Below are 26749 nucleotides of genomic sequence, written 5' to 3' on the forward strand. Positions count from 1 at the left end.
GATATATGGGGTAAAGCAGTATTTGAATGTGTAGTGTTGTGTGTTTGATGTGTGGCTACTGTCTACCTCTAGTGGCTAAAGTCATGTACAAAGCAATGCATTGACTTTCAAAATGTGTTAAATTAAATATTTGTACAGGAAAAACATGTTAAATATAAATTGATGGATAAAAAATTTGATTATCAGTCTTGAAATACCTTTAGTTTATTTTGAATAATAATATATACATATACACACTGTGTGTACAAAACATTGAGAACACTTTCCTGTTATTGAGTTGCACACCCCCTTTTGCCCTCAGAACAGCCTCAATTCGCCCGGGCATGGCCTCTACAAGGTTTCGAAAGCGTTCCACAGGGATGCTGGCTCATGTTGACTCCAATGCTTCCCACATTTGTTTCAAGTTGGACTGGATGTTCTTTGGGTGGGTGGACTATTCTCGATACACACGGGAAACTGTTAGTTACAGTGAAAAACCCAGCAGCATTGCAGTTCTTGACACAGACCAGTGCACCTGGCACCTACTACCACACCCCGTTCAAAGGCACTTAGATTTTTTGTCTTGCCCATTTACCCTCTGAATGGCACACACCTAATCCATATCTATATTGTCTCAAGGCTTTAAAATCCTTCTTTAACCTATCTCCTCACCTTCATCAACACTGATTGAAGTGGATTTAACAAGTGATCATAGCTTTCACCTGGATAGTCTGTCATGGAAAGAGCAGGTGTCCTTAAGGTTTTGTACACTCCGTGTGTATATACAGTTGAAGTTAGTTTACATACACCTTAGCCAAATACATTTAAACTCAGTTTTTCACAATTCTTGACATTTAATCCTAGTAAAAATTCCCTGTCTTAGGTCAGTTAGAATCACCACTTTATTTTAAGAATGTGAAATGTCAGAATAATAGTAGAGAGAAGCTTTTATTTCTTTCATCACATTTCCAGTGGGTCAGAAGTTTACATACACTCAATTAGTATTTGGTAGCATTGCCATTAAATTGTTCAACTTGGGTCAAATGTTCCGGGTAGCCTTCCACAAGCTTCCCACAATAAGTTGGGTGAATTTTGGCCCATTCCTCCTGACAGAGCTCATGTAACTGAGTCAGGTTTGTAGGCCTCCTTGCTCACACACACTTTTTCAGTTCTGCCCACACATTTTCTATAGGATTGAGGTCAGGGCTTTGTGATGGCCACTTCAATACCTTGACTTTGTTGTCCTTAAGCCATTTTGACACAACTTTGAAAGTGTACTTGGTGTCATTGTCCATTTGGAAAACCCATTTGCGGCCAACTTCATGACTGATGACTGACTTGAGATGTTGCTTCAAAACATCCACGTAATTTTCCTGCCTCGTGATGCCATCTTTTGTGAAGTGCACCAGTCCCTCCTGCAGAAAAGCACCCCCACAACATGATGCTGCCTCCCCCGTGCTTCACGGTTGGGATGGTGTTCTTCGGCTTGCAAGCCTCCCCCTTTTTCATCCAAACATAACAACAATAACATTATGGCCAAACAGTTCTATTTTTGAATATACATCCACAGGTCAATTAGCCTATTACATCCACAGGTCAATTAGCCTATTGGAGGTGTACATCATTTGCGTCAATCAGAAGCTTCTAAAGCCATGACATCACTTTCTGGAATTTTCCAAGCTGTTTGAAGGCACAGTCAACTTAGTGTATGTAAACTTCTGATCCACTGGAATTGTGATACAGTGAAATAATCTGTCTAAACAATTGTTGGAAAAATTACTTGTCATGCACAAAGTTGATGTCCTAACCGACTTGCCAAAACTATAGTTTGTTAACAAGAAATTTGTGGAGTGGAAAAATGAGTTTTAATGACTCCAACCTAAGTGTATGTAAACTTCCGACTTCAACTGTACATATACAATATATAATATGCCATTTAGCAGATGCTTTTATCCAAAGTGACAGTCATGCGTGCATACATTTTACGTATGGTTGGCACTGGGAACCCCACTACCCTGCCGTTACAAGCACCATGCTCTAGCAACTGAGTTACAAAGGACATTATAGATATTATCACATATACTCTGTCATAGCTGTTGCATGCTAAACAATCCACTTTATAGACGATATTATTATCCATATTAATCCATCAAAAAAGCATTGGTACTTGAACCTCTCTATACTAATCACTCGAACATGTTTTAATGTAGCAGAGTAGTCTAATTCTGTCTTGTGGTGTGAGATCATATATAGCTTCCCACTGTCCATTCTTCCGCATTAAACACAAGACTACAGTGTCTCACATTGGGGAAACAGCCGTTAATAATTTACAACACTCTCCATCAATCCAGCCAGTGAGCCGATGGGGCTGGTCCGGTCCCGGACAGGCGGCCTCATCCTCTCCCAAGGACAATGGGGCCATTTCCTGTCGGGTGTAAAAGCAGAGACAGTGGAGTATTGTGAGGCAGGATATCATATCAGCCAGCCATGACCTTGGAGTGAAAGACTGACTCAGTCATATACACTGAGATTCATTGGTCCAGTTGCTTTGAGGTCGGAGAGGGCTGATTGGTCACTGGCACCCAAATGTAGTCATCAGAATGTTCAGATGACCCCTATGTAGTAAGTTCAGAGCAGCTACAAGCCTTACTACAAGCCAATGAATACATCTGTGATATCGCGTAGGAGGCATTGTGGTGTGGCATGCGTGAAAGAGAGAGAAAAAACAGAGGAATAGGGTGTGTTATGCTTGCCCATACAAGAGAACCAGATGGATGTTCTGTTTTTGATTCTGGAGAAAATCTTTAGAAAATCTACTGCAATGGTCCCACCTTTACAAAGAGTCAACACCCGTCTTTGAAGGCCCCTAAATAGGTGGCAAGACCGAGTCAATGAGTCAGAATCCCACATGAACCCCACACTATAATTCCTCCAGGCTAATGTTCAAGGACAAGGCATGCAGTGTTTAAACAATAGGACCATTCATCTCACTGAAAATCCTATGGCCACTTATCCACAATATCCATTCATCTCTAAAGAAAGTTTAGCAGAGTTAATGATAGAATTGATTTAAAACAAATGAATGAAATTCAGCCTTTTTTTATTGTAATACACAGTTGTAATCATGTTACACCACTTCAGAAGAAATTTAAAGTGAATTATTGTGATATGAACAATCATGTGATCTCTTGAGCCAAAGTCTAAGTGTTAATTCACGAATGGACCAGTCAAACCATTTCTCAACTTTGGGAGAAATTGCAGGTTCCCTCACCAATAACTTATTGATACATTCTTCCTAATAGGTTTGCATGTTAGGTTCTAATAGGTTCACTCAAAACGACAATTTACTAAGAGTAGACTAGGCAACACAATCACAAAGTACACAAGTTTGTGATGAGAAGTGTCAATTAGCCCTAAGGCTTTCAGACATTAGTCTGTCAACCACACACATGCTTTTACACCCAGACGATTGGCCTATATAATCAGCAGCACTGACCCAATATGCCGTGCCACCGGCTCTGGCCCCTGTCTCATCCAGCTAAGGGGATAGAATATGGCTGTCACAATGGACAGCTAGCTGCTAGCCTGACAACAATACACCCCGAGGCAGGATATGGACTGACCTATTTCAGTCTGTCACATAGCATGCGAGAGACAAACACTTTCCACATGCTCACTTTCTCTCTGTCACTTTCCTCACACAACCTCATTCTCTATCCTTTCTAGACTCCTAACACCATGCAGGGTGTCACTTTGAATTTTCATCCACAAGTTACTAAAACTCTCTCTGTGCCCACTTTTTTTTTCTTCTCGAAAAGACAAACGAGAGTGTGAACGTGGGTTAAAATTATGAATCCAGATTTAACTTGTATTTTGCGTCTCTGTCTTGCACTTTCTCCTTCTCCCATGACCTTAGATGGGTGTCTAGGGGCAACAACACCCCATCATCACTGTCTTGAATGGTGTTTGTGTGATTTTCCTCACAGAAAAAGCAGACAACAAAGCAAAAGTGTCAGGTTACATTAAATCCATGGTGAAAGTCACAGACGTTTGTGATTTGTATGAGTGTATTTGTATGCAGTAGTGTAAAGTACTTAAGCAAAAATACTTTAAAGTACTACTTAAGTAGCTTTTTGGGCTATCTGTACTTTACTTTACTATTTATATTTCTGACAACTTTTAATTTAACCTCATTTCATTCTTAAAGAAAAGAATGTACCTTTTACACCATACATTTTCCCTGACATCCAAAAGTACTCATAACATTTTTGTGAATACTTAGCAGGACAGGGAAATTGTCAAATTCATGCACTTATCAAGGGAACATCCCAAGTCATCCTTACTGCCTCTGATCTGAAGGACTCACTACACACACATGCCTTGTTTGTAAATTATGTCTGAGTGTTGGAATGTGCCCCAGCTATCCGTAAATAAATAAAAAGCAAGAAAATGGTGGCGTCTGGTTTGCTTAATTTAAGGAATTTGACATTATTAATCATTTTACTTTTGATACTTAAGTATATTTAAAACCATATACCTTTACTCAAGTAGTGTTTTACTGGGTGACTTTCACTTTTACTTGAGTATTTTTCTATTATGACAATTGGGTACTTTTTCCACCACTGTGGGCTGTCTTCTCTATAAAAATGTGATACCAATGTATGCCACCACTTCGCGACATAAAAGCCAGTCTACCCATGTGACTCACCTTCTGTCTCGGCAAGTTTCATGACGTAGCCAAAGGTGTGGCCATTCTGTAGGCTACTTTCTCACACAGGTAGACTAATACCCTGTGTGAGCAGGGCATGCTAACCACTAACATTTTATCCATAGTTGTACATTCGAAAAAACAAAATAACAATGTTTTATTCATGTAGTTGACCAAAAATACCGTTGAAACAAAAGTAATATTACTGTACAGAGGTTTAATATTAATTGGTCGGTAGACTCAAGTAAACACACCTTTGTTTTGTTCTGGCCAATTGCGTTTAAATTCCAAATTGTGGAGAATTAAAGGGTGGGGTCGGGTCGACAGCGCTTGTGGTAAGAGGGGCGGAGTCTCCGATGTTAGCCTTTTTACTCATTGTTCTGAGTATCATCCTACCGCAGTTGAGGTGAGGCATAGGGAACAAAGTATATCGGTGGAAAAGTCTGTTTGTGGACCTGCGTAGACTTGGAATATTCGAAACAACTTCTTGTATTTTGACAGGTAAGAAAGATATGTATTTATGGTCACATTTCCGTGTATTGACAGTCTTCGGAGAGAGTAAATTCGTATCAAGTGAGTCGAGTGGGATAGGATAATCACAGTTTCTCCATTCCTGTGTTGCGCTTGTCTCAACTGGAAACATAATTTCCCAGCGTTCCATAAATGTTCTTCCCGGTCTGGATACAATGTAGCCTATCTCTGACATTCTGTCTCCTTCAATTTTTAGATTTGTCTCTGAACCTGATGGCAGAATAGCGTAATGTTCCTTTCCTATTGTCAAGTGTCTAGTCGCCACCCAAACGTCGTTAAAGTAGGACATTAGTTATCGTGGGTGTATTCATTACGCCGATACTGTTGCAAAACGTTATGCAACAGAAACCGTTTACTCCTTCCTGCCTATTTAAGAGCAAATGTTGATGGTTTATGTCGCTACAAGGTTTTGTCAAACGCTGTTCCTGCCAAATAGATGTGCGCATTTTTTTGTTGACAAACTATTGATCAGCTTCTTGACTTCATGCACATTTGAATAGAGCTGAAAGTCAATACTGGTGTGACCGTGTGGGTACACAGTAGAGAGTGAGAGATGATCGAAGTTCGTCTACCCCCTCATCCATTGTCAAATCCACTGCCCCCCCCAAATGACATGAGTGCCTGCATGGTTCACACATACATAATGGGTTAGGATGAATAATACTGATACTGAAATGTCCTTATATGACTTTCACACCTACAATACATTCTCTTTTAGGGCAGTTCAGCTCCACAAGGGAAGTGGTGCCAGTAATGTCCAGGTCTTTGTCCCAATTGGCACCCTATTCCTGATATAGTGCACTACTTTTGATCAAGGCCCATTGGACACAAATGAGGTGTTCAGGCTGATGACATTATGACATCCATAGCAGTGAACCTCTATTGCCTCATTCAACCTTTTCCAAAGGGAACCATATGCCATTAGTTACAGTAGTTTTACTACCTCCTCTATGCCACTGCAATAGCAGAGCACAGATCCTCTCATTTTATTTCACAAGTAAATCCACTTTCACTTCCAACATGCAACCGAAATAACATTATCTTATTTGGTCATCTTACATGGTTTAGTCTTTTCAAATACACCAAAGACTAACTTTAAATACTGTCCAAGTCAAATTTGACATGGCACAGCCTGGTATTAGGGCTGGACAGATGTCTGTCAAGATGGAGAGCTGTCACACCATTCATGATCATGCCATTCCAATGACCAGAAACAACCAAGAGCAATCGCATCAAAACAACCAAGTTTTTGGCATTCAACAGCATATTGAATCTGGGCCAGTGAGCCCAGCTGATGTTTTGAATGGATGTCGGGTTGAATTGAGTTTCATCCTTTCACACATTCTCTACGCCAGTGCATTCTCCTGGTCTGCCCTGGCCAGGCCTGCCATGCTGCTGGTGCTGTGCCATGAGGTGCAGTCTGGCTCGCCTGGGGCTGCTGACTGCCTCTGGGGGGTTTAGGCTGAGATTTTCAGCTGCAGCTGGGGTCATACTGGTGCTAATCCTTCCCCCTGCTTAATTCCTTGATATTGTCCTACATTAGGCCAGCATGGGGTGAGGGGATTACTGACGATTCAACCAACTCCATATATCTCCTCCTCTTTCTTTTCTTTCCTTCCTTTTATTATCATGCTGTCTTGTTACGTGTGTCTCTAACTTGGTTCCACGTTTGCAACGTCTAAAAGTGACCCTTCCCTACCTAATTGTGCTCCCTCGTCTTGACTTTAGTCTCTCTCCTCAACTCCTGCCCTCCCTCCCCGGTGGCGTCTGAGCAGAACAGAGGGCTCCGTTACACTACAGAACCTAATCAGGTCACGCGTGGGACCAGGCCTCGGTGCCAATGTGCGTATCCAGGTCGTGCGTGTTTGCGTACATGCGTAGGCTACTTATGGGGATGGAAGACTGTTTTTTTCCCCCCTTCTGGTCAGCCATGATATGGACTCGTCTTCTATCTGGGGTTAAAGGGGAGGTGGGACGATAGCGACCTAAGCTCCTAAGGGTTAAATCGCCAGGCAGGGGCTTAAGATATCTTCTCAGACAATGCTGTTATCAACTCAAAGCAGATTTACTCTGACTTCTACCCTCCCCATCGCCACCATTTAAAAAAAAATCTTGGCATAGAACAACAAAGGATGTCAAAGACAAAAATCCTTATCTTTTGATATGTTATCCCCAGACTAAGACGACTTCCATATTGGACGGCTGTTGCAAATGTCAAGGACATTACACAAGGGCAGAACCGAAGATATGAAGTTAAATTAAACAAACAATAGAGTCCCAAAGTGTCTTGGAACCCTCTTCCCAGTCATCAGTGGAGTGGCAGAGGTGGCACGATATGAAAGAATCCATCCAAGCTGGCATCGCCCGGGTGACCAACACAGCTGTGCTCCCATTACCGTCACAAATATGAATTATTCACTCAAAACTTTTTTTTTTTCTGGGGAGGCCTAACAACCGTTTGTCCCCATCACTCGGTGCTCTGGAAGTCTGTACTGCTCTGCCATGTGTATTATTTTCAAGTCGGCTCCTATCAAACAGCTCTTCATAAACCACCACGCCACATCTGCTGACAGCATGCTGGAAATGGCTGCATCCATTACTGTCTTTCTTTTATGAATATATTACCATTGATAATTTTTTTCATTACTGACGTAGTTTCACGAGAAGGGAGGGACTGGAGTGGACTGGATTCCTGAATCCATGAGTGACTTAAATGGAGATTTTACAGTTGGGCTGGTTCGTTTAGCCTGCACTGAGCAATGCTTCTCAAGAAGTTGACTCGGATGATTACTCCTAGTCATTGCTGTGGTGTCGCTCTTCACTCTGCTCTCTCATCTCCCACTTCCTACTCATCCGTTAATTGCACTCCAATGAGCGGGAGAGGAAGGGAGGAGTGCGGGTGTGGTGGAAAAGGAACGCTAACGACTGGGAATTCTTCACCGTCGAGACATGCAGTATCCGAGAAGAGAATCATCAGCCTCCATCTAGAAGAGTGACTATAAGTCACACACAGATATGAAGTGTCTGTTAGAATGATTGATGCACAATGACGTGTAGGTGACATTTATTTATGGAAGCAACACCTCACAATAACCTCACTTCCACCAAAGAAAGAAAGTTATCTGTACTCTTCCGTCCGTGCTTCAGTCCCCTGTCGTCTTTTATATCGGTCACGGTTTACGTGAAGAACATTTTAGAAGTGGAAGCATAAACACTGCAGGTAAATGTAGCTACTCAAGCTTCCCCTCCAAGGATGTCTGGTACATCTTTTGGGCGGGGGGGTATTCTTTAGCGTCCCCTCAGATTTAATCCCCTCCGTGCTCTCCCTAGCCTCCCTTCCGCCTCTGATCTTTCTGAAATATTCATCATCTGTCGCATCGCCTCAATGCTCACCAGTACAGCCATGCATATATCCAGTATCCACGCTGCAGCAGGTGAAGCTTCCCCACTGACCCTAAAGGAGGGCTTTAGATGGAACCAAGCGAACCTCGCTGTCCAAACTGTGACAGACATTCATTCTAGATGCTCTGTAGAAAACTCTTGTATGGTCCCCATCGAGAACTGAGAAACGACGCTCACTATAAAATACTTATTTTCATTCACTCCCATTGCCGTCCTCCCATTCGCCCTAGATAGTGTGACACCAGCCTCCTCGTCCATTCTACCTCCATACAGAGTGATTGTGGACAGCAGCCCAGCATGTTACGTCAGTTCATGCAGCATCGTCCTTCCTTGCAGTGACAACACAGCCTCTCGTTACTCTCTAACAAGGGTATTCAACTCTTACCCTACAAGATCCAGAGCCTGTTGGTTTTCTGTTCTACCTGATAATTAATTGCACCTGGTGTCCCAGGTCTAAATCAGTCCTTGTTTTAGAGGGGAACAATGGAGGGGGTAAAAAAGCAGTGGAACTGGCTTCGGGTCCAGAGTTGAGTTTGAGGGCTCTATAACAATGGAGACCAGAAACAAGGCAAGCTCAACTCTTCAGATACCACAATGATGGCTCAGCCTTCTTCCATAGACCACACAGCCTTCCATAGGCCCTCAGTCGTTGTTACATCAGAGAAGCCACACAGACATGGAGGCCTAGTTCTACTGCTACACACTTTCCTCCTGCCCTTTGCTCTGGCCCCTTCTCCTTCCCTTCTCTGTGTAATCTGATCCTAGTCTGCACTTCCACACTTCAGAGACAACACAGACCTGCTATAATTCATAGTGAGAGGAGCGTACAGGGAGTAAACATGAATTACCCATATAGCTCGTTCCAGTCGGAGCCAACTCTACCCCCCTTTGGTCTGGTGTAACACTCTTTCGACACATCTACCGATGGATGTAAGCCTAATATTTTAGAATGATTATTTAATCAGTTACTGGTTAGACATTAGTGTAACACAATATGTCCAATAAAACCTACATTGACTTGCAAGTCATCGTTTTATTTTTGTGTCAGTTGACTGCTAGCTGGTTTCCGGGCTGTGTCAATTAACACAGTAATAACATTAGCTAAGGCATTGCATTTCTCCTGATGAATCACTGCTAATGACACCGTGTAGCTGCTGTAATGTAAAACCATGCTGTTAAAGTCTTGGGATTGGCCACCGGTTTATAATGCTGCCACTGTATTCTAGCTAGGGTGGTAATAAAGCATTTCATCAAGTCCAGTAAGCAAAACTCAAACTAGGCCTAAATCCTCTTTAAAAAAAAAAAAAAAATTCAGGCCAAGAGACTTAATGCTTCGACTCTTGAAAGCATATTATAAACAGACGTAAAATGTCTTTGACACGCAAGTTCTCTTAGACATGGATTTTCACAATCAGATATCGTCCCCTCTTTCAAGTTGGCGAATGTGCGCCAGCGCTCTGGTTCACATGCGATCCTGCCAGCGGGGCCCTGCTTTGTGTACTTAAGCCTTTTCAATGTGCCATACTGTAGTGGGGGTTTGGCATGCTAGTGGAGCCGAGAGGGGAGTTCCATCGACTGGCTGTTATCGGTGGACTGATAAATGGACTGTAAGAAAGTAGCTGGAACAGCTCGTAGGGCAGGAGCCTATGAGTGAACCCTCTGGACAGGATGCTAGTCTATCGCAGGGCCTTATCGACAATCTATCTCCTGAGTGCAAAGCAGAGACTGATCAGGTCCCATTTTTACAGTCGGACTCAGCCGAGGATCGAACTCCCAACCTTCCAATATCAGGGTGGACACTAACCTCAAATCAAATGTTATTTGTCACATGCGCCGAATACAACAGGTGTAGACCTTACCGTGAAATGCTTACTTATAAGCCCCTTAACCAACAATGCAGTTTTAAGAAAATATTTACTGAATAAAGTAAAGTTAAAAAATAAAAAAAGTTACAATAATGAGTCTGTATACAGGGGGTACCGGTACCAATGTGCAGGGGTACAGGTTAGTCGAGGTAATTTGTAACATGTAGGTAGGGGTAAAGTTACTGCATAGATAAAAAACAGCGAGTAGCAGCAGTGTAAAGACAAAAATCAGGGTGGTTTCAATGCAAATAGTCCAGGTGGCCATTTTGATTAATTGTTTAGCAGTCGTATGGCTTGGTGGTAGAAGCTGCTAAGGAGCCTTTTGGACCTAGACTTGGTGCTCCGGTACCCCCTGCTGTGCAGTAGCAGAGAGTACGGTCTATGACATGGGTGACTGGAGTCTTTGACAACTTTTTGGGGCCTTCCTTTGACACTGCCTTGTAAATGGGTCCTGGATGTTAGGAAGCTTGCCCCCATTGACATACTGGGCCGTAAGCACTAGCCTCTAGTGCATTACGGTCGGATGCAAAGCAGATGCTATACCAGGCTCTGATGCAACTGGTCAGGATGCTCTCGATGGTGCAGCTGTAGAACTTTTTGAGGATCTGGGGACCCTTGCCAAATCTTTTCAGCCTGCTGAGGGGGAGAAGGCGTTGTCGTGCCCTCTTCACGACTGTCTTGGTGTGCTCCACTATAGCCCCATCAATGGGAATGGGGTTGTGTTCGGCCCTCCTTTTCCTGTAGTCTACGATCATCTCCTTTGTCTTGTTCAAGTTGAGGGCCACTGAAGTTGGTATAAATGGACTGTAGCCTACACTCAAGTGGGCGCATTCACCTAAAGTAAACCTTCACAGATAGTAGTTTCCTGCACCTTTCTTGAATTTTGACTGAAAACTGTAACTAAATATTGGCCCAACATTTAGTTTTTGATGTGGTTGTATCTGCATGGGAAACGATTCTCTCTGTGTAGCAAATGTCATTGAGCCTATCCCTCTGACTGGGGGGAAAAAAACAATCCAGACCCCCGGTGCTGCTGAGTCATAGCCTGGTCTGACCGTGGAATAACCAACTTCCTGTAGCCCACACAGTAGATCCATTAGCATCACGCTCCACACCACTGCACATCCTCCTGTATAGATTTTTATACTGCACAATTGGCCAATTAACCCGTATTTCTTTGCGTAGTCCCACAGCGGACAATGTGAAGGGTGAGTGGGAGAGTATGAATAAGAAGGGGAGATGGTGGTGAGAGGGTCCTGAGGGCTTTAAGGTTTCTCTCAGCAGGCTAGCTGGACCAAGACCACCTGCCAGACACAGGGGGCACACAGCTGTGTGTGTACCATGTCTAGAGAGCACTTACTGACTGCGGGGCTCAGCTGGCAAGCCAACCACTCACAAATCCATTTTAGAGAGAGAGAAAGTATATATGTGTGTTGAATTTTTTTCCCCCCGGTATTTTACAAGTGTTCATCCCGATTTTAATACATATTTCTCTCCTGGGTAACCTGGTATTTCTCAGCAACACCAAGTAGCTATGACTCAGCAGGACCAAGCTCGTCTCTTTCCTGGCACCCCAACGGTGGAACCAGCTTCCCCCTGATGCTACGACAGCAGAGTCCCTGCCCATCTTTTCCGAAAGCACCTGAAACCCTACCTCTTCAGAGTATTTTAAATAATTGCCCTCCTCGCCACAACCCCGCCCCCTTACTAGCCCAGTCTTTGCTGATCGCTACTTTGCAGGAAAGTGTACTCACTCTGCCTGTGATATGTGGTGGTGAGGGAACGTGTACTCACTCTGCCTGTGATATGTGGTGGTGAGAGAAAGGGTACTCACTCTGCCTGTGATATGTGGTGGTGATAGAAAGGGTCCTCACTCTGCCTGTGATATGTGGTGGTGAGAGAAAGGGTACTCACTCTGCCTGTGATATGTGGTGGTGAGGGAAAGTGTACTGACTATGCCTGTGATATGTGGTGGTGAGAGAAAGGGTACTCACTCTGCCTGTGATATGTGGTGGTGATAGAAAGGGTCCTCACTCTGCCTGTGATATGTGGTGGTGAGAGAAAGGGTACTCACTCTGCCTGTGATATGTGGTGGTGAGGGAAAGTGTACTGACTATGCCTGTGATATGTGGTGGTGAGAGAAAGGGTACTCACTCTGCCTGTGATATGTGGTGGTGAGAGAAAGGGTACTCACTCTGCCTGTGATATGTGGTGGTGAGAGAAAGGGTACTCACTATGCCTGTGATATGTGGTGGTGAGAGAAAGGGTACTCACTCTGCCTGTGATATGTGGTGGTGAGGGAAAGGGTACTCACTCTGCCTGTGATATGTGGTGGTGATAGAAAGGGTCCTCACTCTGCCTGTGATATGTGGTGGTGAGAGAAAGGGTACTCACTCTGCCTGTGATATGTGGTGGTGAGGGAAAGTGTACTGACTATGCCTGTGATATGTGGTGGTGAGAGAAAGGGTACTCACTCTGCCTGTGATATGTGGTGGTGAGAGAAAGGGTACTCACTCTGCCTGTGATATGTGGTGGTGAGAGAAAGGGTACTCACTATGCCTGTGATATGTGGTGGTGAGAGAAAGGGTACTCACTCTGCCTGTGATATGTGGTGGTGAGGGAAAGGGTACTCACTCTGCCTGTGATATGTGGTGGTGAGAGAAAGGGTACTCACTCTGCCTGTGATATGTGGTGGTGAGAGAAAGGGTACTCACTCTGCCTGTGATATGTGGTGGTGAGGGAAAGGGTCCTCACTCTGCCTGTGATATGTGGTGGTCCCACCTAGCTATCTTAAGAGGAATGCGCTGACTGTAATTCGCTCTATATAAGAGTGTCTGCTAAATAACATTTCCGTCCAAAACCAGGAGTGTCATATAAATATGTTAGGATTTGATTAGAGCTCTGATCGGCATGAAAATTCAAGCCTGATGCTACCTGAGCCAGACGAGCCATTCATTAAAGACATTTTATTAGCCCGAGCCCCAAAAAATCCCAAATGATTGTGCCGTTATCCAATAGGCTACTGCACATTATGCACGAAAGTAAAACTTTTTAACTGTGGCCTGTATTATTGTTTACATGGACTGGAATTATGCACCTTGTTTAAACCATGAAGCTGGGGAGAACATGTGATGCTGGTGCGGGACATTTGTAAGCTAGTAAATTAGATTTGAATTTGAAATATAATATGGCCTATTTTACATTTTGTATAATTAGTAGGCTGACTCATTAGCTTACCTTTTGTAATATTTCTCCTAGTGTTGTACGACGTGAGTAATGCATATTACCTCTCGCTCTTGTTGCTTCATTGCTTCCTCGTTCTCGTCAGTTAAATCGTTGGCCCTCCTCGTAATGACATGCGTGAATAATATGGGACTAGAATAAGATGCAGACGGATTTAGCTTCTCTTCACCGAGATTGAATGGTTATGGGTCTGAATAAATAACTGCTATAGTCGATGACCATAGCATTTAACGTTCAGCAAGCTTGCATCCCTCTTAGGACACAAATATACTACATTCTAGTCTAGCTTTTCCTGGGACTCCACAAGAGTTAAGGAGAGAGGCCTGCGGATGGCCGGTGAGTATTGTGCAAGAGTGAAGACGCGCACTGTGAATTGCGCTCCATATGCTCTGTCACCACACAGTGTTATTTATCATGCAGAAAAGTCTGCAGAGAAGACCGATTTTTAGACATGACATTATAAATGAACATTTCCATTTCACATCATGTGGTCCTTAGAAATTATTTACCGGTTTCTCAGTTATTTATCCCAGGAACAGGAGTAGGTTTGGATGGAAAATCTCTTAATCTTGCTAACCCAGTTCCCACTATTAAACCCTAGTGTGTGTCTGTGTGTGTGTGTGTGTGTATGTGTGGGGGGAGGCAGGTCCATCTTATACACAGATGGTGAACGCAGCTTTACAGATGTGTAGTAATGGGACTTAATCTGCTTGATCTGTACCCCCCCCATCTCTGTCACAACTCTCTAGTCTCTTGATCCCTCTGTCTCTTATGGCTGTCTGTGGAACAAGTCTACCAGGATCAAGAAAACAAACCTGTCTACGAGACCAGAAAGAAATTCTGCACATTGTATTACTGCTCTCAGATGTAGATTTATGATCGGCTTTAGAGACCCACAATGTTTAGACTGTAAAGGTCTATGATGCCTCGAGGCACACCTCCACCATTGTTTTTTTTCCCATCAGGCATCTGACACAGATTGAAGCCTTTTTATCTCTTGATCTGGGTTCTTCCACTCTGTCATTTAGCCCTCTTCATTCCTTTTGTGTGTAGCTTAGGCTAGCCTGGTTCAGTCAACCTTATCTTGGTAAACCGCTGGATCTTTTAGTGTGTCAAGGTTTAAGCTAATAGCCATTTTTGATTTCATACATTTCCGTGTATAAATGGATAGGGCTGTAAAGAGGTTCCAATTTAAATTTAGCAATGCTGCGGTATATACACTCCAGCGAATGGGTGTGTTTTGCCAGATGGGAGCCAAAGACCACACACACACACACACACACACACACACACACACTGCCACACCTTGCCAGGGTTATGAGGACACTCCCCAGTCTGGCATGCCTGTGTGTGGAGGCTGGAGATGATGAGCAGTATTCACACCATCTGTGGAACCTAGTTAATCATCCACTGACACAGCGTCTGTGTGAGCCCGTTTAGTCAGGAAGGGATCGTTTGGATGTGAGACTATAGTTATTATGACTTGTTTGTCTGCGAGGAGGTGATGGTGTTTGTTTGCAGTGGAGAGAGAGTTTAGCTCAGGACTATTTTGGTTGATGTTCGCTGCGGGAAAGTGTGTTGAACGAGGCTAAATGTATGGGGCTAGTGTGGAATGTCACACCAGGATTAGAGCGATGTGGCCAAACCGCATTCATCTCTCTTTCACTCTCGTCCACTGGGGGCTCTCTGACCGTCACATTCCTGCCCTCAATGTGTTGTGCTTCCTGGAAGGCCTGGCCATCAGTCCAGAATGCTCTAGGGTAAAGCTTCCCCTGGGTATATCTAGAATCAGATTCCCCTCCCCCAATCCTAACCTTAACCATTAGTGGGGGGAAATTCAAAACTGACCCAAGATCAGAATCCTCAACTCTCCCAGTAGCTTAGGAAGAACAACAGTGAGGGTGGGCAGGGGTTTGGAGAAGGAAAGTATAGCTCCTAGTACAGTGGTGAAAGAGAATGGAACGAGGTACAGTAGGAGGGAGCGAATCCATCAGTCATTAACCACACTACTTAGAATGCAGGGCCGAGGAGCAAAGTCCACTCCGAAGTACACACCATGAAATCCAACAGCAGTTCCTGGTCACTACCCATGATGTAGCAGTGTTCATTGGCAGGTATACACAGTGTTTTTCTGTCAGTAGATGCCATATTGCAATACTACTACTTCTTTTAACTTGTGGTCCACACAGCTCAAGCAATCCGTGCTTTTCATTTCCAGTTGATTCCTAATGGGGGGGGTTTGGTGAAGGAGCCACAAGTTCTAGGTCTGTTGATGTTTTACCGGCACCCAGAACACTGTAAAAACACACTCAACATGCCTCTCTCTCTCCTATCTGTTATTCTCTGCTATCATATAAACTGTATCACCATAGCCATCTATAGTCTGGTACAGTCAGGGTCAAGGCTGCCGAGGCTGTTTTGCACAGTGTTACAAAAACGCGTGAGAATAAGATTGATGGACAACCCGGAAGAGTTGATAGACCTAGATAAAGTCAACAGTATAGTGTGTGTGTGAGTGAAGTCTTTGTTACTAAGGTGATGCGGGGTGTGTCGCAACAGCGCGACAATCAAATCGGAACGCGTTGTCTGGACCTGCTGCCTTGCCCAGGAAAACAGATTACACAAACTGACAGATTCACCAAAAACAATGAAAAGTTCATTTTTCATCTTCCAGAGGTGTGTGTGTGTGTGCAAGCTTGTGGAACCAGGATATACAGCATGCCCAGTATTTTGGAATTTTGCCATGGTATAATTTTTTTCTATTTAATTTATTATTACCTAATGGTAGTTGGCACAGTTGAAATGACGAGACACTCCCAAGCTTGGGAAAAGGAGAAATGAGTGCCACACCTCTATTTAAACACAGTGAGTGAGCGAGAGTAGGAGAGGTGGGGAAAGAGCCTGGGAGAAATTTTCTGTGTCCATGATGAGTCAGCTTGTACCTGTAAAGTACAAGCTCAGACAGAAACGCCAACGCCCCGTTCACTGTGAACCCCCATAGGTCAGCTAGCTAGCTAGCTGGCTGGGTTGTGACTCGACTATTCCCAATGGAGCTGAGCTAGGCACAAGTACCTCTCAAGGGCTTAGAGTGAGACCGATGCATACTGTGGTGACTTGCCTGTGACTCACCAGTCTGTTGTTCCAAATGCCAGTGAGATAAGTACACATGAGGGCTCTCTGGGTGGAGGGTCTAGAATAAACACACAATCTAATTTCTCTCTGAACCCGGGGGAAAACACAGGAAGTTCATTAGTGAGAATTATACACGCATCACCACTACACTTCTGGTCTCTGTGGGAAATGCATGAAAACTCCCCAGTTCTAGAGATTGAAACATCTCACACACACACACACACACACACACATCCCCCATTCTGAGCCCCGGGGCTAACGCAGAAGGGTGTGGTATTATCATTCACATCCGTAACAGGGCTCACTGCTTGGCAGACCCACAGATCAACTCCAGACTCATTTCAGACAAGAATAGTTATGCACGCTGGTACAATAGTTCTACTACCTCGCATGTACAAAAATACTTTGGAACGGCATAAAATAACTTGTGTTACATGTGATTTCCAGAGGGATGGCAATTATATTTCTAAAACGGTCCTATATATGAGATTAAACTAATATGCTTTTGCATAGTAAAGCTCATAGATGGATATATTATGTTTACTGTATTAGGCCATAATCACATATGTAAATACACAGTACCTGGAGGTGCCCGGATTGCGTACAAGGTAAGGCAGAGGTAGCCAGGAATGTTAGTGCATCGCCCATCAAGTACAAACACGCCAGCGGGACATGCTGTCACGACTTGCCACATTATCTCTCCTAGCTACTACAAGGTGGAAAATGGATCTGCTTTCCTTCATTCCTGTCATCCTGCCATACAGTAGTCAGCCCAACCCTCCACCTCATTTCCATAGCAGCATATATTTGGAAAGAAACCTATATTTGTCCGACTTTTCTATTGATGGCAATATTAAGTGAATTTGTAAGCTACTCTGTCTCATGCCTCATAGGAAGTATTTCATATTGTATGTCTGCGGCTTGAGTCTAGAAATGAGCAGGTAAATATAATGGTTTAAAAGCGTCAGGAATACCCGCTCTCGTATCAGTAAGGAAAGGCGGTGCAAAATAAATCGATTTCGTCATACGTAGTTTATCTTCGCTAATTCTTGGTCGTATGGCGCATTCATGTGGAACTGTGTGATGTCTCAAGCTGCTACATTCATGCGTATGAAAAATGAGATGCACGTAAACAGAAACGTGTAAACGCACACTTGGCCTTTTGCTCTTTGGGAGAATGGCTCTAAACAGCCTGACTCTTCCCACCGACTCTCCCACAATCCGATCCAGTTTACAAACACACACAGCATGTCAGTAATGTCTGTGTCCAGCGAAGAATCCCATCCCTTCAATTGCAGAACTCCCTTCACCGCAAACATCTGAACCACACACTGGTGACATTGTTAGTGGACTGTGGCGTCACGTGCCGCTCCCATCGCATTTAACTGCAATGAACGAGCCATCATTGATTATGTATTGAGTGAGTTGTGGGTTGAGTGTAGAAGTCGTGATGTTTTGTTCAGTGAAACTGAGTGTTTTATATTGAGTGGATGTGGGTTATTCTCCAACTAGCTTTCTCCTGCACCAGAGGTTATTTTGAGTCTGAAGACCATCAGAATTAGGAATGTGTGCAATGTGAAAGACACACACACGGAAAATAATATGCCCATAAACAAACGCTTAAACACTTGGACAGACTCACACACTTGTAAGAAATGTTTAGAATATTGGTGTAATTCTAGACATTCAGTTAGATAGCGTTGGTTAAATATCCCCATGTAATGTTAATGGTGAGCTAACATGGCTGCAATAGAATGAGTCGGCATGTAACTGCATCATCATGCAGAAACCACATTGGGCCAACTGAGTGAACCAGGAGAGGAATCCTTTTAAATGGGGAAAGAGTAGATGAGGTCCAAACCAACACTGCAGAAGGAGTGCACTTTAGCTGCATGACGGATAGTTCAGGAGAGAAAAGGGGATATCTAGTCAGTTGTACAACTGAAAAGTGTCTTCTGCATTTAACCCAACCCCCTCTGAATCAGAGGTGCGGAGGGCTGCCTTTATCGTCATCCACATCTTCGGAGCCCGGGTGTATGATAGATGGTCACAACAAGAGAGCAGAATAGAGATAAGAGGTGGGTACTGCCGGGAAAATGACTTGATAAGGACTGGGGGGGAAAAACTGAGGTGGGAGTGTTTATTTGAAATCAGCCAGTGATAAATGGTCATTAAGCGTTGGGCCTGTAGTTACAGGTGAAGGAGGTGTGGTGTTTTGAGGAGGAACTGTGTGTGTGACTGTGTCCACTATATAAAGGTGTTGTCTTAGGAGGAATAAGGTGTGTATGAATGACTACTTACTTTCACTCTCTCACTCACACATACACACAAGAAACCTGTCTAGTGGGTTCTGGTGGCTGATACTGTGAGTCGGCAGGCAGGTGTCTGGCTCCCACAGCTGTATGTATAGGCGGAGGCTCTGCCCGGGGTTAAAGGCCGCGGGGGCTTAGCAGTTGGTGTTCCTGTCCTGCAGCTGTCCCTCTGCCCCCTCACCCTCCCCTCCTATCCCAGCAGCCTTTGCTGCTGACTCGGCGTTGTCATTTCTGGCACTGTTCAGAGGGAGGGCATTCGTTCACCTATCTGTATTCTTACCTGGGAGAAAGAATATGAAATCAAATGTATTTTAACTAATGGCCTAATTAATATTTAGCCTTAAAACAGGTTAGAAGAATATGAAAGTAAACTGTATACTGTAAAATAGAGTGGTATGATTGTAATTTGTAGCAAAATGTGAAAGATAATTATTGATCTAAATGTTATTTTTTTTGTGTATTTCAGGACTTCTCCATTGTTGTTGGTTTGAGCCCAGGAGGCCACCATGGAAATGCAGAGTGGGTTCATAATCTGGCTATATTATTCTCAACCTTTTTTATTTCTTCCTCCTTAATTCCTCCTCTCCCTCATTCCTTCCTCTCCTTTGTTCAACTGAACACAATGTCTTCCCCTTAGTGCAATAACAAGTATGTTTGACGCATAATGGCTCATAGGTAACTTCTAAGTGCAGTGTTGTCTCTTATAACCCCTCTTCGCTTTCCCTCCAGGTGCATTAACAAGTGTCGGCTATTATTCTAAGTGCAGTCCATAATAACCCCATATATTTTCCCTCTGTAGTGGGCGAGCCCTGAGGGCACTAACAAGTGTGTTGAACATATTATAATATATTACTTCAAAGTGCACTTCCACTCTAACCTCTCTGCCCTCCTTCCCTCTAGTGGGCAATGAGGGGAGGGGGAAGGTGAAAGAGTGGCAGCAGACCTACTATGCCGGGGACTCTGGGATCCAGTCAGGAGCCACCACAGTGAGGACCGATGACGACGGGACCGAGTACAGCACCAAGCAGTACAGCACCGTCACCACCACCGTCATCTCAGAGAACCCTGCTGGTGAGACGCGCTCAGTTTAGTGCTTGAATACACGCTCTCAAATTGACATAAACAAACATTCAAAAGTGCAACCCGCTACAAACAACCACTGTCACTTAGGAACATGGAGTTAAAGTGTACACAACAAAAAAACATTCACACATACCTTATTACTGCTTAATACTGAACTATCATCTAAAAATACAAACCCCTCAACCCTCTCCCCCTCCTCCTCCCTCCCTGTAGAAGTGGAGTCTCAGTATGCCCTGACCCGGGCCCAGCGTGTCCGAGCGGCCATGTTCCCAGAGACGGTGATGGAGGGCACGACCATCCTGTCCACCCAGACTGACCCGTCCCAGATGACCAACGTCCAACGGCTGGCCGAGCCCTCGCAGCTCCTCAAGACGGCCATCGTCCACCTCATCAACTACCAGGACGACGCCGAGTTGGCCACTCGCGCCATCCCCGAGCTCACCAAGCTGCTCAACGATGAGGACCAGGTACAGTACTGGTTGTTTGACACGTCTGTCTTTGCGTCCGGGTTGGGCTCAATTTAGAATATTTGAATTGACTCCCATTCAGCTCATTGATTGATTTGGCCACACAGAATGTAGAATTTTTGAGTTTGAGTAACAGGAAGTACAATTTTATTCAGTGCTGTTCAAAGAAATTGCACTCAGTCATAGAACATGAAAGTTTAATTGACCCTGACAGGTCACACTTCCAGATACCAAGGAACATATCACACTTCTCTGGAAGCAATGTTTGTGTAGTCTTTCAACCATAGTGCTTAGAATAGACCATTATATTTCCACCAATGATTTAATTTGTTTGGCTTCTTTTTGAATGTCTTAGGGTCAACTTGAGGGTTAAACTAATGCATTCTGGGGGGGTGTGGTATTAATGAAATAACTTTGCTCATTCATTTGAAGTTTGTCCTGAAAATCTGTTGTTGAAACAACATTTTATATGCATGTATTTAACATGTTTGATATTTTATCAACTAGATATACATTTGCATTTCACATTCTATTTCCTTTGAATTGCAATTCTGTACACTGTTTACTACTACAATTCAAATGTATTAATTGAATTGAAATTTGAGGCATTTTCAATTCTGAATTGATCACAGCCCTGCTATGCATGTGTATTTTTCTTTATCTAGCCATCAATCCACCTTTTGAATTAATTAATCAATGTCTAAATGACAGTCATTCATCGATGTTATTTACCACCAGTAATCACACTTTCCCCATAAACCTAACCCATCTCTACCCCTCCTTCCCATTAGGTGGTAGGGCCATGCAGAACACCGGGGACATGGAGACAGCCCGGGCTACAGCCAGCATCCTCCACAACCTGTCCCACCAGAGAGAGGGCCTGCTCTCCATCTTCAAGTGTGGGGGCATCCCTGCCCTGGTCCGCATGCTCAGGTATGAGTCTGAGGGTCTGCGGGGGGGGGGGTGGCTAGGTAGGTAGTGTGTGGGAATGCTTCCTCTCGTCTCTCATTCTCTCTCGTAGCTCTTTTATTTTGTGGCCTTCTATACCTGGGTGGGGGATGACATGTTGGGGGTGAAAGTTGTTGCAAGTCTCTCTCTTCTCGCTTTCTCGCTCCGTACAACCACAAGATTGACAAAGCATTTCAAAGTAAGCCTCGTAATGAACTATGTTTATCTAAATCCTTAGGATAACTCTCTCTCTCTCTCCCTCTGTCAGTTCTCCCATGGAGTCTGTGCTGTTCTATGCCATCACCACCCTCCACAACCTGCTACTGCACCAGGAGGGAGCCAAGATGGCGGTGCGCCTGGCCGACGGCCTGCAGCGAATGGTGCCTCTGCTGAAGAAGAGCAACCCCAAGTTCCTGGCCATCACCACCGACTGCCTGCAGCTGCTGTCCTACGGCAACCAGGAGAGCAAGGTGAGGGGGGGGGGGGTGTTAAGTGTAAGGGGTGTGATGTTATGCATGTCAATATTGTGAATGAGAGTGTTTGAATGATGGCCCTGTTTTGGCATGGGTGTGGCTACCATAGTAATTTTGTGACTGCACGCTTATGTGCATGTGATGATATCAGACAGATGTGGCTGGGTATTGATGTCTACCCTGTGTGTGTTGCCTGTTATTTAATGGGTAAGTGCATGTTTGGACAGGAGCGATACATGGAATGTTTTGACCCTTTGAAGATGTTCCCGTTAACCTTTTAATGCCTAAACCCCTACTGGAAAATGAGGAATTGTGCACATCCAAACATGTCACGAGCTGGACTAAAAGTGAATGTCCACACTGTTTGCTGCTCATAGAAATGCTATCGCTTGATTCATATTGTTAAACTCCATTTCCCATCTCGCTCTCAGCTGATCATCCTGGCTAACAGTGGTCCGGAGGGCCTGGTCCACATCATGAGGAACTACAGCTATGAGAAGCTCCTGTGGACCACCAGCCGTGTGCTCAAAGTGCTCTCTGTCTGCCCCAGCAATAAACCTGCCATCGTGGATGCTGGTAAGTGTTTGAAACACAGGGAGGGGGTGTATTTGTAGTTACTTGTTGTAGATTTGCGACGACTGATACTGTGGTTTTAATAAATAGAAATGGGCTTCTTTATTTTCAGTTGTAAAGCTATGAGATTATGAATGACGTTCATATTTTGCAGTAAAAGGAGTTAGACAAAAGATTCTATCCCTCTCTCTGTTTCCCCTCTGTCAGGTGGGATGCAGGCTCTGGGGATGCACCTGACAGGTTCCAGTCAGCGTCTGATGCAGAACTGTCTGTGGACCCTGAGGAACCTGTCGGACGCTGCCACTAAACAGGTGAGACTTCTACCTTCCAACCTAGAGACATATAGAGACTGTTTCCATCCTGCTGTCTGTTTCTCTCGTGTTTGTCCTAACCTCTGATCTTTTAACGTGCTATTTTTACCTCCCTTGAATTTACTCTAAATGTTCTTATGTATTGCAACATCAATGTTTTTTTTAACAGTTTTTAAGAACCACTAATATATTAGATAAACTAAACTCTGTCTCTCTAGGAGGGGCTGGACAGTCTTCTTCAGACTCTCGTTGGTCTCCTGAGCTCTGACGACGTCAACATTCTCACCTGCTCCACTGGCATCCTCTCCAACCTCACCTGCAACAACGCTCGCAACAAGGCCATGGTCACCCAGAGCAACGGCATCGAGGCGCTCATCCACGCCGTCCTGAGGGCGGGAGAGAAGGAGGATGTGGCGGAGCCGGCTGTGTGCGCCCTGCGTCACCTGACGTCGCGCCACTCTGACGCCGAGGTGGCCCAGAATGCCGTGCGCATGCATTATGGCATTCCTGCGATTGTCAAGCTGCTCAACCAGCCCTACTACTGGCCTGTCATCAAGGTGAGAGAGTGAGGGGTGGTGGGATAGAGGGAGATTAATAGTTGACAAATGGTTTCCAAGGGAGAGGGCTAACCATTCACGTAACCGGCTGCTTAATTCGCTATGAGGTGAGAAGTAGGAGGCGAAAGAAGGAAAGAGGAAGACGAGGATGTGATGGAAGGAAAAATGAGGGACAGGGAGATAAATGGTAGCGCGAGAGAAACCATAAATGATGATGAGATGGGTGAAAATGTGTAAAACAAACTGTCTCGAACCAAAAAGAATGTTGCTTTCTTTGTGATCACCAATCAAAATGGCGCCCGTCTCTAACCCCACCTCTCTCTTGTCCTCAGGCTGTGGTTGGTCTGATCCGTAACCTGGCACTGTGCCCAGACAACCAGACCCCTCTGAGGGACGCGGGGGCCATCCCCCGCCTGGTCAATCTGCTGCTCAAAGCCCACCAGGACGCCCAGAAACACGGCTCCGCCGCACAACAGACATACCAGGTAGGTGTAGAAACAGATCTATGTACTTAAAATAAAAATATTACATCAGTAATTTGCCCTATTCTTAACCTCTCTAGTCTCTTTTGTTGCTGACTGACTCTTGCTTTCTCTCTTTGTCTCTCTCTCAGGATGGCGTGAGGATGGAAGAGATCGTGGAGGGGTGCACAGGGGCCCTGCACATCATGGCCAGAGACCCCATCAACAGGGGAGAGATCGCCAGCATGCAGACCATCCCACTCTTTGTACAGGTAAGAGTTTTTCTTTCTTAAATATTTGTTTCTTACTTTTAAGACATCAATATCTCTATGTTGCTGCTTTTATCTCCTGTAGATTGTGTTAACCATTGTCTCCCTCCTCCTACCTAGCTGCTGTACTCTCCAGTGGAGAACGTGAAGCGCGTGTCAGCGGGGGCTCTGTGTGAGCTGGCCCTGGACAAACAGTCTGCGGAGATGATCGACGCAGAGGGAGCCTCCGCGCCGCTCATGGAGCTGCTGCACTCCAACAACGAGGGCATCGGTGAGAGCACTTCTCTTAAAACATCAGAAAACAGGATTTGCGATGGATGCGTCAACTAGTGTCAGGTTCTTTTATTAAGTGTATAATAAGAGTCTGGTAGCAGCAGTTGTGATGTGTGGAGAGTCAGAGCAGGTGGTCAGTCTGAAGACTTATAGTTAGAAACTGTCTTTGAGCCTTTTGTTATCAGACCGCGTGATCCGATACCGTCTGCCCAACGGTAAGGGAGAGAATAGCTCGCGACAGGATGTGTGGGGGTCCTTGATGATGCTGCATGCCTTCCTCAGGCACCGTTTCCAGTAGATGTCCTTGTTGGGTAGAAGCACGGTACCAGTGATGCACTGGGCCGTCATCACCACCCGCTGGAGGGTCTTGCGGTCCATGTGAATAGATTCAGAGGTTGTTGTTTGGTGTCCATTGAGAGGAAGTTATCCTTTTTTTTTTTTTGTCTGACTGCATTTTTTGCTGGCTTTCATCGCTCTCTCGCTCATAATTGACCAATTTATTTAGTCTGGGCCACATTTGATCCCATAACTCAGTTGAATGAGAGACAAGGATGGAGAAGAAGCATTACACACCACAGCCTTTTGATACATCATCTCAGTTCTGGGTATAGACAAACTTTGTCTGTCAATCAATGTGTACATGTGATAATCTGACTGTTAGTAATCATGTCACCTTTCTCCTCTCTCTCCCAGCCACCTACGCTGCCGCCGTTCTCTTCCGCATCTCCGAGGACAAGAGCTCAGACTACAAGAAGCGTGTGTCCGTGGAGCTCACGCACTCTCTGTTCAAGCACGACCCCGCCGCCTGGGAAATGGTGAGTGTACCTATGCTCGAGGCCTCTAGTGTCATCTATGGCGAGGAGGGAGCCACTGCAGGATCTAATAACGAATTGCAGCTTCTCTCAATTACGATGAAACTGGAGAAAAAGACTTTGCTTCGATCGGTAATTTAACATTGATAAATGCATGTATTACATTTTCGTAGGTTCTTACATGTGAAGTTTTTAGTTTCTGTAAAATGGCAAACGTGTAATATTTGTATTAAGAGAAAGGTAGGTAGACGATGCAGTTTAAGAAGACAGTGTGACACGGTTTCTGTCGACCATGTATGGGCAACTCGCTGACTTCATTTTGACCTTACACCTCTCGTGACCCCTCCCCAGGCCCACAATGCTGTCCCCATGGAGTCCGGCTATGCAGCAGACGGTGAGTAACTCACTCTGGCGGAAAGGTGCCCATACTGACTGACTGACACATGGGGCAGGTGTGCCAGTGGGTTAATGTGCTAGTTAGTCACTGTTCCAATGGGCGGTTTCTGTGTAAAGTTAATGTTAGTCAATGTATTGCTTTGCTATATTTGAATATCTGACATGATTATACTGTATTGACAAGGAGAGAAAAAGCAATTGTTCTATATTACTTCAACAGTTAACTTAAACCATGTTAAAAGTGAGCCCCCCCCCCCATTGTTTTATGAATTAAATATAAGGGTATCATCTCCAGAAATGTAAATATTTTGCAAAGTGTTGATCTGAGTGTGTGTGTGTGTGTTTCAGAGCTGGACGCAGGCTACCACCAATATGGAGACTACCCTGGTGACATGCCCATGGATGGAGAGATGGGGATGTCCGATGTTGAATACCAAGGCGGTGGCGGCGGCATGACCTACGACATGAGGCAACCGGGATATGCTGAGCGCTACTAGGACAACGGTTAGTGCATACACCCAATAATACAGACAAATGTACCCATGCTCTTATGGTCAAGCGGCGCAGACACACGAAGACAGAGCAGCCATTAGTTACATTACACCTATTATTATAAAAACAAGTCACACACCAAGTCAACCAGTTGGACCCCTTTTAATAAAGATGCTGTTCTCTCGACAGGCACTGAAGGGATGAGAGATGGGGGGGAGCAGCAGCAGAAGAAGAGGAGAGAAGCGGGGGGAGCAGAAGAGGAGAGAAGCGGGTGGAGCAGAAGAGGAGAGAAGCGGGGGGGGAGCAGAAGAAGAGGAGAAATCACAGAGAATCTTCAAATGGAGTGATGTCAATCTGTCTCTGCTCACCTCGATGTAGTATATGCAATTATCACTGACTGTGGGGCTCAGAATCTAACAGGGCTTACCTTCTGTTTTCTAAGAATGATGATGATGCACAGGT

General features: G+C 44.7%; 1 protein-coding gene across 1 annotated transcript; it reads left to right on the plus strand.

Moving 5' to 3' along the window:
* Positions 1-5032: 5032 nt before the first annotated feature.
* Positions 5033-26534, plus strand: LOC112265218 (junction plakoglobin). Its single transcript, XM_042302874.1, has 16 exons — positions 5033-5188; positions 19639-19691; positions 20073-20243; positions 20469-20733; positions 21434-21655; positions 21939-22140; positions 22575-22719; positions 22924-23027; positions 23246-23584; positions 23917-24069; positions 24198-24317; positions 24435-24585; positions 25281-25402; positions 25751-25793; positions 26144-26299; positions 26477-26534. The coding sequence occupies exons 2-15, from the start codon at positions 19679-19681 to the stop codon at positions 26290-26292; spliced, it is 2199 nt and encodes a 732-aa protein (XP_042158808.1). The 5' UTR covers positions 5033-5188; positions 19639-19678; the 3' UTR covers positions 26293-26299; positions 26477-26534.
* Positions 26535-26749: the final 215 nt, after the last annotated feature.

The sequence above is a fragment of the Oncorhynchus tshawytscha genome, linkage group LG02 (assembly GCF_018296145.1).
Source record: "Oncorhynchus tshawytscha isolate Ot180627B linkage group LG02, Otsh_v2.0, whole genome shotgun sequence".
NCBI lineage: Eukaryota > Metazoa > Chordata > Actinopteri > Salmoniformes > Salmonidae > Oncorhynchus > Oncorhynchus tshawytscha.

Excerpts from the sequence above, each read along its gene's own strand:
- LOC112265218 (XM_042302874.1), top strand. Across the intron at positions 21,656-21,938 it reads GCCCTGGTCCGCATGCTCAG|TTCTCCCATGGAGTCTGTGC; the intron begins GTATGAGTCTGA and ends TCCCTCTGTCAG. Across the intron at positions 22,720-22,923 it reads ACCTGCCATCGTGGATGCTG|GTGGGATGCAGGCTCTGGGG; the intron begins GTAAGTGTTTGA and ends CCCCTCTGTCAG.